Source organism: Notothenia rossii, assembly GCF_949606895.1.
Source record: "Notothenia rossii genome assembly, chromosome: 4".
Classification (NCBI taxonomy): domain Eukaryota; kingdom Metazoa; phylum Chordata; class Actinopteri; order Perciformes; family Nototheniidae; genus Notothenia; species Notothenia rossii.
Window position 1 is genome coordinate 28075814 of NC_136902.1, and position 12988 is coordinate 28088801.

Genomic DNA, 12988 nt, shown 5'->3' on the forward strand with positions numbered 1-12988 from the left:
CGGCAGGTGTGCGCTGGGATGGCTCGGGGATTGGAGCGCGTCGGGCCCGGCGTGCTCCAATCACAATCTTCAGGAGGCGGATCAGGAGATGGTAGCCAATCACGTCAGGGCAACCGCACAGCTCATTTACATACAAAACGGAGTAACACACTTAAGAGGACCAGGAAGACAGCAGCCGTGACAAGGCCCAAGGGGATTCATGGTAATCAATTGAATGTCCTCAGCATAACAGATTCACTGAGTATACAAATGTCCAACAGATCACCAGATGATTGAACAACTCCTCTTGTACTGCTCAATATGGTTCAATGCACTTTATTGACATCTAGAGAGCCATTTGTGTTGACCTGCAGATTCAGTAAAGCTTACAAACCAATGATACTATGTGTTAATGATGTAGCTTCACGGTTTCTTACCAAAATAAATTATGATTAGCAAATTTGAAATAATACAGTTCAAGTTTAACTGCTTATTGATCTCATATTTGTTTTGTTACTTTTGTTTATGTGTGACACTCAAATGGTGGTTAGCAAATGATTGACCTACATAATGAAATGAGCAAAAGAAAAAGACTGTTCTGTTCCAAGTTATATGCTAGATCAGGGATGGGCAACTTTGATGGTGGTGGGGGCCACATAATTGATGTACTGGCCACCAGGGGGCCGCAGATTAACATGACACACACACACACACACACACACACACACACACACACACACACACACACACACACACACACACACACACACATATTCCATGTATTGTATGTAATTATTAACAAATATACTAAGTCTGACATCTTCATTGACATTTTACAATCTTTCAGGGAACATCCTCTAATAAGCTCACTAAACAAATATCAGTTCACAGAAATTTTATTTAATTTTTACAAGTGGCATGTTTGTATTGAACAGGTTATTTAACAGTGGAATACAACTATTTTAAACGATTGGAAAGCACGGAAAAAGTGTGTGCATTGAGATTAACCATTAAGATGACATACACATGAAGTCATGAACATTAGTTGTCTAACTTGAACCTAAGACACTTGTACCCTGTCTCTGCATTCCCCTTATTCCACAATAAGGGGAATGTCAACACAGACACCTGTCAACCCGCACTCTGCTGTTCCTCAGCGTCGCTCCCCCTCCCTCTCGCTGAAATTATAAATATAAGGCGTATAGTAATCATAGATAACACGGCAGGGTCCGTGACAGTTGGTTTTCATCTGATTTCAAATAAACAAAGTCTTGGTTTTTAGAATATTAAACTTGTTTCGCCAAATTCAGATAATAAATACAACTTTTAAGCTTGTAAAGGCATAATTACTGCAATGCGGTAACTTAACGTCACAGCAGGCATAACAACAGCCAGTGTTTCTTGTGAGTATTTCCCTGGGAAACAAACACAATACACACAAATGCCTCACAGATTATTTTGCGGTATTTGGCTGCCGAATTAAATCATGTACGCAGATCGCAACGTAACTAGGAGTCTAGTGGACGGTAGTACTACAAGTAAAACAAAATATATATATTTATTTTTATTAATTACGTTGTTTATAAATGTATCTGAGGGCCGCAAAAAGAGGAGGTGGGGCCGCCATTTGCCCATCCCTGTGCTAGATCAAGCCTTAATGGCAACCATTGTTGGTTGCTCTAGTACAGGCCGTATACGGACCGCAAGACCATTTGGTACGGCCCTCGAGGTAATTTATAAACACACGCAAAAAATAAATAATTAAAGAAATCTAGACCGCAGAAGAATTAAACAAGCAAGTACCTATTTTTCCTGGCCAAGGTCAGGGTCCTTGACCACAACACGAGCCTAACGTGTCATCACATGGTATATGTCTCGTCTGACAGGAGTGCAGTTCTGACGGAGAGCACTGGAAAGCCACTTTAAAAATGACAGTACCCATAAGGAGCCGTACAAATGCCGCAGTTTTTGCGTGGCTGTGTCTGTAGTTGAGTGGCGATTTGTTCATCTGTCATACTGATCATACAGTCAATAACTTTGTTTTATTAGCATCTGGTTAGCTAGCTATGCTAACGAATATAAGAAGCTTTTTCTACAACCAATGAGGTAAAGGCACATCTTTATAGCCTATGATCATTATGGTTATAAAAAAATAAGAGAATAAAGTAAACAGGTATAAAATAATATATATAACAGTAAAAAAAAGTTGTTATTAATAAACAAGAATACAGTTTGAAAGGGTAGTGATTTGTAAAATATCATAAAGAAAAATAAAATCTGCTTACAGTTCTGTTTCATATGGGTGTTGAGAGATGTATCCATAGATCTCTTAATGTTGCTCTCAAAGTCCACCAGACATTTAACAAAGAAATCTTCCCGGGGGGAGCATGCCCCCCGGACCCCCCTAGAGGAGGTTAGGTCCCCCCCCCCCCTTTAAATCATGTTCACATGGATAGGAAACTAAATACATTTGCACACATCTTGTGTCCATATCTTTCTGTTTTGGTGGTCATGCCACAACCGTGCACGTGCATACATCGAGTCATGGTAAGATATCTGGATTAAGAGGTTGCTTTTTATTTGCACAGCATGAAAGAAAGACAAAATGAATGTGGGCTGTGATTTTAGTTTTTTTAAGCGGAGGTCAATAATTTGTACGGCCCTCGGAGGGTGTTGAAAAAATTGAAATGGCCTTTGAGAGGAAAAAGGTTTCCCACCCCTGCCCTAGTGGAACATTTCCCAATGGGAAGGACCAGACATTGGGAATTTTATCCAAATGGTATGTAACCAAATTATATTCTTGATGAAATAGTAAAGATACTATTTGAATATGAAGTAGGAAAGTCTAGCAAGCCTTTGGTTGGCCATATTCATCAGTTTAGATTAGAACTTTTTCTTTAAAGGAAGTCTGATGTGTCACCTAAGGACAGACTGAAAGGGTCAGATTTGCAATCTGCAAAGGGAACCGGAAGATGTGGTTAGGGTTATCTGATTAGGATTCCACCCAGACGCCTCCCTGTGGACATCCATCTGGGAGGAAACCTTGGGGTAGACTCACTCAGAGGTGTAATATGTCCTTATTAGCCAGGGAAAGCCACATGATCCCCCAGGAGGACATAAGTGGCCAGGGAAGGGACTTCCAATCCCCTCTTCATACGTTTTTGCCAATGCTTATCGAAACGAGATACATAGCAGTAAACTGTTAAGGGCTTTCTTTCTAAAGCTTACCATTTTAGCGATAACACTTGAGAAAGTGTCAGAATATATTTAAATAATAGAGGAGAAAATTGCCAAGATGCAACGCAGGCCTGACCAATTACCACCAAATAATTGTAGGTCCAACACCATTTACAGCATTTCTACACAGACATTCAATCATTAAGGAGAAGTGCAATTACCTGAAATACAATGACACACACGGTACATTTTCACACCTCCACCACCACCTCCCTGCTGCCATTTTCTCTTTTTAACATACGAAAACATTTTGCATTGTGATAAGTTATGATTAATGAATCTTAGTACTTCCTGAAAATATTTGTTTCCCTTTCTTGGGTTTTAAGGAGACACATCTGCAGCCAAAAGACCAAATGAACAATCAATACCTATTTATGTATAAGGACATTGTTTTAGTTTATAGGAAGAACTTAAAACATGACTGAAGTAGCGCTGTGAAAATGTAAATTATTTTGAATGTGTCTCGACTACAGGTGAACATTAGAGAGGTGTTCATTTTGCATTAAAGCAAACATCATAAAATAAAAAGCTTAAATGCTGAATGGCAGCTATAATCAGTAATTTAAAGAAAACACAGCCTTTTCTATACATTATGAAAAACATGTTTTCTGTTTTCTTGTTTCATAAGAGACAGTTTTTATCCCATAAATTGACACAAAACACATTGTTTTCAGAAACTTTTGGGCATGTCCTTATATGAGTGCTCTGCTTGATAAATGTATTATTTCATATTGAAAGCGTAGCGTAAACTATATTTTATTTTAGGAAAATCATTTACATCCCATTCACTTCACCTTTGTGCTTGTTGGACTAATAAAGTGGTATGTAACTACTCAATACCAATTGCCTATTTAAATTAATGCAATATGTTAATGGTGTGACAATGCTATAGTTATTCTTAATGCTCAGGCACCATAGAATGTATTTATAAAGTGAGGGACCTTGGTTGTCATGATAACACTATTTGTTAAGTGAATAACGGAATAAAAAAACATATATTTTAGGTCACCTTGTCAAACAACCAACAGCACTCTCAGATTATTAGCTCCAATCTGTTTTGTGTCAAGTCACAATTCAACAGAATCAAGAAGGGATCAGACAAACGGTTATTAAATCGACCCGCTGGGGATGACAGTGTTGAGGGATTGTGGGTGGGGAAGCGGGTGGAGTGCGAAGGGCTTATAGGAGCGGCAGCAGTTTAATGGTGTGCTGTTGTCATCTGAGACGATACATGTGTCTCTCTGGCGTGAACTATATTCCTGAGCCCTGTTGTTCATAATCATAATAATAACAGTGAATCATTTGCATTGTTTCTCCGCAGCTCTCGCTGTCTCAGCTGGCAGCTACTTCACGCTACCCGACCATCGGCCACTCCAGCTCGGCGTTGCCGTGGCAACAGTCTTTTCCCTCTCTGCTCCATCCCTCCCCACTGGCATCGGCCCACCAGCTGTCACATGTCGTAAGATTTCCACCTCTGTATGCTCACACACACACACACACACACACACACACACACACACACACACACACACACACACACACACACACACACACACACACACACACACACACACACACACACACACACACACACACACACACACACACACACACACACTTAGCCTTGTACTCACACCCTGAGGAAGATACACAAGTAGAAAAGGAGTCAGAGATGCATTTACACATCTTTAGGTGGCATTCAAACACACAGCATACGCCTGTAAATCCCCAAGGATATGCCAAAAAACACTCAGTAGAGTTCAAAGACACACTCACCTTTACAGCACATACAGATACACGCAATGTGTTTTGGTGAATAACTCTGAATGTAAACAGAACTTGTGTTTGTTTAAAAGAAAATCCCACAGGGCACTTTCAATAAGTTACTTATTTTGTGTTTGCCATCCTTTATATTACTATTATGTGTCAATCCATGTCAAGTAAAGTCAAGGCAACTTCATTTATATAGCAGATTTGTATATGCAATCCGTACAGCATACAACGCCTGCTGTCCGTAGACCCTTCAGCAGATACGGAAAATCCCGCCATAATAAATCCTTAAATGCGAGTAAAAAATGAAAGAGACTTCAGAAAAGGATGTCATGTTTGCAGAATAACGATCCTTATAAAATTACAATTAGACAATCAATATGACAAAATGATATATGTAATGCCAACATATAGGGGAAAGATTGACACTGGTACTTGCGTACCATGCTGCGAATGGATCTGGCACTTCCTACATCCAGGACATGGTTAAACCGTACACCTCAGCACGTGCACTCCGCTCTGCATCGGCCAAACAGCTCGCTGCACCCGCACTTCGAGGGGGACCCAAGCTCCCATCAGCAAAAACTCGTGGGTTTGCTATCCTGGCTCCAAAATGGTGGAATGAGCTCCCCATTGAAATCAGGACAGCAGATAGCTTGCACATCTTCCGGCGCAGACTGAAAACTCATCTCTTTCGACTCTACTTCGAGCGATAGAATTACTAACAAAGCACTTATATACTAATAAAGGGCTGGCTTATCTAAAGCCAGTTGAGTAGCACTTGAAATGTTTGGCTCTATGAAACCTGATGTACTTATATGATTCTGTTTTCTTCAAGGTTGTATCTTTCCGGTCGAATGTACTTATTGTAAGTCGCTTTGGATAACAGCGTCAGCTAAATGCAATGTAATGTAATGTAATGTAAGATTGATTAAGGAAGGTGTCAAAAAGCTTACAGGTGTTGTCAAACAGATGGAGCACGTGTCACATTACTTTCTCTCCACAATGTAACCTGGAAAGAGGACAGGATATGCAAACTAACAATAACAAAAACTCATGCAAGCAAATCATGACGCAGACAGGAGAAAATAACAAACTACACATTTCTATATATCCATTTGATGCATGAGCAAAGTAGCCCAGATGTCCTTCTCAGTATTTGCTTGCACCAATTTATCTGTGGTTTTCCTGAACATATTGGACGGGTCTTCATCATAATCAAAACAATCTTAACTGGAACCATTCAAAATGAACAGACAGTAGTTTCCATCGTTGTGCAATTGCGAGGACATCTGGACATTTTGATTATTACTTTACTTTGTTAAGTAAAAATGTTGTACGTATAAACTGCAATTTAGTTATAGTAATCTGACGAGTTAAACATTTCTAAACACTTCTTCATCCGCTTCTCTGTATTACGTTTTTTTTCATTTTAATTTTGTGTTCACAGTCGATTGTGAGGCTTTTTTCAGAGCTGTCCTGGCCGCTCCACCTGCTTTTACGCATCAGCACAGCTAAGAAGGACTTTGCTCATATTCTAACTAGACAGCAGTAGCTTTAATGGGTTTTCTTCCATATTTCATGCTCAAATCCATATGGCTTAAGCTATGAATCATATTGCAGGAATAATCCAGGAAATGTGGATCAGGCTTACTGAAGATAACAATATAATCAGACGCACAAATGGCTAAAAAAAGACACAATTCAATTTGGTTTTTCAAAAAACTGACAAGGTTGTGCTGTAGAAGAACAGTCAGAAAAATGTATGCATTTTAAATAAAGTATATGTACTGTATGTCTAATCTTTAGGAAATCCTGTAATTTGGTATTTGTGGTTACATTTCAAGCTGTGGACTTGTTTATGCCACTAAATATGTCAGGTGAAAGTGACATGCATTATGTAAGGCAACACTCATCAACATGATCTAATGTCCTTACTTTTTGCAGTAACACATTTTATTGCAGACTTTGATTTGATGATTTTTCATAGTTAAGCATGAACCAATTTGCAGCAATGCTTTAGTATTACAACTTGTAGTACTACACTGTTTCTTTGTATGATACAGTACACCAATTACTTATAACGCTGCTGCTGTGAAATTTGAGGTAAGTTGTTTTATAAGATCCAAAGTTTCAAAACGTTGAATGTCATATCCTAAAATGATAAAGACATACACAACATTTAATTAAATACAATAACTATAAATAAAGGACATTAACCTCTGACTTCTGTTTGCCTCTTTTTAAAGAGAACATATTATGGTCATATCCAGGTTCATATTTGTATTTTGTGCCTTATCTGTGCCATATTTACATAATCTAATGTTCAAAAACTCTTTATTTCTCTCATGCCTGTGCTGCAGCACCTCTTTACACCCTCTGTCTGAAACCAGGGTCCAGTCTGCTCTGATTGGTTAGCTGGCCGGCTCTGTTTTGATTGGTCAACCGTTTAGAAATATCCCGATCCTTAGCCCCTTATCTTAGTAACCACACACAATGTGTTTGAGCGCTAGCTAATAGGAATGGCTATGTTCCATAGTGCCACAACAGGAAATTGGCAAAATTGTTAGAATTTGGCGTAACAGTATCACACATACATAATCTGACTCAGTATCAGTTACAAAGTTATATAAATATTAATTTTAAAGGTACCGCTGCTTGTCATACCAGACCAAGTGAGGCTGTACTGTAACTGCAAATAAACCTTAGTCTATTGAGTTGAGGATGGGAGTGTTTTTATTGCTTATGAATTTCAATTTTGATTGCTTGTTTTATACTCGGCAGCTGATGCTGTCCGATACTTTGTTGTCAACAATAAAGCCTTGGATAAGTGTGATGCATTATGTCCCTAGTCCCCGGGCTGCTATTAGTTTTCAGTTATGGTACTCCAAGGGAGTTTCTATTGTAGTCTTTGTGCATATATTGAGTCATTAAATCGGATTGCAGAATTTATTGTTTAAACCTCCATTTGTCCTTGTCCATAACCTCAACACCTGCCTATAAAAGACACTCTCTTGTCTGCCATCACACAGTGTAGGCTTGATGGCACCAGGTTCAGTTACCGTCGCCTGTAAAGCTATTACTTTGAGCCCTTTAAACATGTTAAGGGGTCTACACCATGCCTTTGCATCCTCTAAGGTTATTATCCCGCAGGCTATTAGATCAAGGGGGAACAGGGATGTGTATGTCGCGGCTTGACTTTGGCTGAGGTTATTACCAGCATGTATGATGGAAAGGCTAATAATGCGCAGCCATGCTTGTCCTCTGATAGGCCAATTGAACCAATGCTCATGCATCAAAGACCAAAAAAACAACAACACTTGACTGGAAAATGACACCATTAGTACTCCTTAGCTAATTATCTGTGCTAATACCCCTTTAGCCGCGTGTCTCAATGACAAGAAAAGGGGATTAATGTTTGCCACAAAACATTAAGAAATGTTGAATTGATCCACAGGCTTTAACAGTTTGTTTGTTCTTTTCCTGAACAGTTAATGAATGGGAAAAAAACATGGCTAAACAAGCTAAATACAAAATGTCAGTCACTGAATGTAAATAAAATGCCTCAAAGTCACAATGGTGTTGTATATTCCGTCCTGTTTGCTTTCACCTAAATTAAAATGAGAAATTGACTGTCAGTAGCACTTAGTTTTAATTCAAAATGACCACAGTTGAGCTAGTTCTCATAACAGGAAGGGACAGAAATGTTTCACAGAAAATACATCATCCTCAGACAACAAAAAGATGCAACCCTTTCACGCATGCACTGCAACCAAAATACTTATCCCCCCGAAGCCTGATATTTCTCATTTCTCTTTGCCATAATGTTTTTTTCTTTAACCAACACAGCAATGATCCACATTTCCCTTCATATACAGTCCTGCCTTTTAGAGGTGCTACCTAGTGCAGGTGTGTTCATTCACAATGAAAAATAATGCCAAACAAATGCAGTATTCACTCCTGTTTTTTTATTTAAAAAACTACAGTGCCAACATGTTCTGCATCAAATTAGTTATTTTTTTATAAATTGAGACCACAAGCAGAAAAGCAAAAGGGAGACTTGGTGAAATCTGACAACTCCAATAGCTTTCTCTCATGCCATGTTGCCTTTTAAAGCTCCATAACACAATTTTACTGTCCATTAATTTCCATGCTTCCAATTTGGATTCACTGTGCATGTGACTATACCACAGTGGAGTTGTTTTGTCCACTCATTTCCCTCTACTGTTTAACCTTTAAACACCAGCTGGACCACAGTCACCCTCTCTTTATATTTCCTAGCCTCTTTAAGGAATTTTATTAAAAACCCATCCACCCTAAATATAGTTCAAATATGGTTTCTGCAGCTCTTTTCATGTTACCCTCTGTGTCTTTATCCTCTCACTTTGGCACAGGCCTGCTCAGGTGTCAGCAACATCGCCCACCTGGAGATGGACCTCCAGCGGGAAGGGGACGCGTCACCTTTGGCTCCAGACGAAGGAGCGCAACTTCAGGAGCTGCCCTTCACCCCTGTCCATGCCCCTGTCATCACACTGGGGATGAATGTACCCAGGTGAGCCTGAGAAATGCCCTGAGAAATTATCTGTTATAGAAAGTCAAAGGCTTTCTTTTAAGTAAGAGGGCTACATCACAATTTTTGTGAAACTGTCACGAACAAATTCAATTAAGTTACAAAGCTGGTTGAAAGTCCAAAGTATCTTGAACTCTCAGACACCAAAAAGTCTGGCAATGTTGACATTCGGTGATTTTTGAATAGTGAGAATATTAAAAGAAATAGCAGGCCAAAGGAATAAGCTACGGCTTTTGTATGCTGTAATACATTACTTATAAATTGCCTTTTACTTCAAGAGTAACACAGGACTGCCTTCATAAAAGATGCCAGATATCATTTCCCTTTCACATGTTAATTTGTGGTCTTCCTCCCCTTGGCCTCTGAATCTCCATTACCCGTGTTAAGGTTAGTTATTTGCAAAAACTGAATTTAATCCATTCAGGTACCATTCTGCACTCCGAAAACCAGGGCTATCCCTCATCCTGAATAAAATGTGACAGAAATACCGCTTAATGTATGTTGGTGTTGGCATCAGCTGTGTAATATGAGTTGCAATAAAGAGACCAGCTGTTATTCTTAAAAAACTAAGCGCTGGCCAGTTAAATGATTGACGCTTATGATGTGTGGCCTTGAAAATCGATTTGATTGGGATTGAATCGGTTGCACTAGTGTATTCCAGATATATGAAGCTGGTATGATTTGGCCACCTGGCTCTCCGAGATTAATAAATAATAGCTCACATTCTTTTAAAGAGGCCCTATTGAGCTTTTTTCCCCTTTCTTGTAGTGTATTGTTGTGTAATGTTTAATATACGTTTTGATGCATGTAAATGGTCTGCAAAGTTTCTATCCAACAACCCACAACACCATTATAGGCCAAGGGGCGGGACATCTCCAGGCTGTTGACCAATCACAACAGAGCCGACCAGTTAACTAATCACAGCAGACTGGGCTCTGGTTTCAGACAGAGAGTGAAAAGAGGTGCTGCCGCACAGAAAGTATGAGAAAAAACAAAGCACTTTTTAAACGTTAAAGCACATAAACATGTCACAATTGAGGCACACAATACAAATATGAACCTGAAGAAGAATATGTCTTCTTAATCGTAATTTCTTTGATGAGGAGTTTCTAGGGTGGCTAACGTCTCCATTGCAGCACCGGAGATTGACAGAAAGTGTTACCCGGGTTTCAGGACACATTATTGAATAAATGTTTTAAACATGCCTCTGTTTTATCTGGCCGCGGTATCTCTGTTTACAGTCCTTCATTACCACAAAAGTTCACTGCCTCGCTATCTACAGAAGGATATCGATTGGCTCTCTAATTGGCAGCATGTGTTCGCCGTGCGGTACAGCGATGTTGTCAGAAAGCGGTAGAATCCAGCTCAGAGCCAATTTGAAGAAATCGTTTTGTCAGCCTTTACATTCCACTTTGGGTAATGGCCTCAGCATTGTTTTTTTTGTGTGGGAATACATGATTAAATCCAGCTGTAAGGCTGAGGTTTTGACTTTGATTAAGTTTGCTACAGAATACATTGCTGTGAGCTCTGAGTTTACACAGCAGCTAATAATAAAAGTTTTGGAGAAGATATCTTAATGTCAGCAGTAAAGCTGACCACCAATGAGAAACCCTGCAAATAATGGGCACGGTAACTCCGAAACAAGACCTTGCATTAGCAAAGAAAGTCTGTCAATAAGCAGCGGGCATCGAAAACACTTTCCCAATCCGAGAATTTGGATCCAGATACCACGCTGTTCAGTTCACTTCACTAGACCGAAACATCTCTGCCTCTTCACTCTGAGCCAGAACATCTTTTTGACTGTGTTCGGTACGGGCTGACCCACTTCTTTTGAGAAGAACAATGAATCTAAAGAAGTTTAATTGAAGTTTGCCGTGCATATCTGATTGAGTCCCCTTTGAAATAAAAATGACGTCTTGAATATTAATCCACCCGGGCTAAATTAAGATCTAACTTTGAAGGCGTGAAATTGACACAGCCACTGAGGAGAAAGCCCAATCGACTGTCTTCTTCACTGTTGTTGCCTTAATTAGTTTAATGGAGGCTATGTTAATTTTATAATAACCCAAATATTATCGTTCATTTTTCCTGTGCTTGCACTTTAGCCGGACATCTGTGCACTGTGTTTATCATACCCAGAGCGTTTGGTGTCAGTGTCGAGAGCATAAGTTATGAATGTTACCATAGTTGCGGAAAAAAAGGTGGCCACTATGATTACAGATAACTGCCGATTATTTTGGGAAAATCCAGAGGGGGCGATTTGGCACCCGTTCCCTCTCCCCTGTAAGCGTTCTCGTTCTTCTGCTGCTTGACGGATATTACTGACATCCTCCTGCTGTTAAATATTGGAATCAAGTCCCAATAGGTAAGGAATCCCAAAGAAACCGAAACAAAACTGAGTCTGAAATGATAAAGCAGCACTGTATTCTGCTTGGATCCCAAACAAATTGTAAGCCTCATTTACAACCGCAAATCGCCCAAATGAGGCTGCTGTATCTCTGGTTAAACGCATTACATCCAGACCCTCGTAAAGCATCAGCATTTGCGCTCGATTAAGTATTTTCTGCTTGGCGAATGATCGATGTGTGCTCATGACTCTCGAACTGTCCTCTAATTTAACAACATTCTCCTTTAGCTCCTGCTCAGCCAGCTCCAGGAGCGCACTGGCCCACCTCTACTCAGCTGGCTTCCCCAACATCGTTGACTCTGATGGGCAGGTGGCTGAAGTCCTGGACCCCACAGAGCCTGTGACCTTTGACCCCAGGCGGGAAGAGATTGACCCTCTACAAGGCAACCTGCTGGTGTTCCAGTTTCTGGCGTTTACCAGGTGAGGCCTGTGGTGCGGGGTCACATCAGTGTTAGCAATGATAACAGCAGCTGATGTACTGCACAATGTCTGTCCTTTTGTCATAGAGTTCAGTGCAGATTGGTTTATGATTTTATGCTCCTGAAATATTTCTCTATTTATTTATTATAATGACATGTGGCAGTCGTTGATTTGATTGGTTGACAGTAACTTTATTTTTTATGAATTTATCTACTTAAACTACAGGTACTTTCTTTGTTTTTTTCCATTTTATGTTACTTTGACTTCCAATTCTCGATACCTTTTAGGGATGTATTGTGCTTTTTACACATTTATTTGACAGAATTTTAAGGTAAGACATTTCAGATCTCTATGCGTCATTAAACGTGAAACCAAATATAGATGTTTCCCTCAAAGCATCTCACATGGTTTTATGTAAAAAAAACGTTCATATCTCATGAAAAATCATGAGTTGGTTGGAAAAGTTGGAAAAATATGACCGACTGCACAGTAAGGATGTCATACATGAAAATATATCAGACAGAGGGACCGAAATATGCACTTTTATGCAAGTAGGATTCGTAATTCACTACTTTTGATTATAATGGAATATTTTGATATTGCTG

The 12988-nt window shown here is 39.6% G+C and overlaps 1 protein-coding gene across 3 annotated transcripts in view; it reads left to right on the top strand.

Annotated features, from left to right (window-relative positions):
* Positions 1-12988, top strand: part of nphp4 (nephronophthisis 4) — a 225068-nt gene that overhangs the window by 151327 nt on the left and 60753 nt on the right. For all 3 annotated transcript variants that reach the window (XM_079676360.1, XM_079676361.1, XM_079676362.1), the window contains 3 exons: positions 4538-4675; positions 9381-9538; positions 12192-12383. In XM_079676360.1, coding sequence (XP_079532486.1) covers positions 4538-4675; positions 9381-9538; positions 12192-12383 — 488 coding nt within the window. The remainder of the gene's footprint in view (positions 1-4537; positions 4676-9380; positions 9539-12191; positions 12384-12988) is intronic.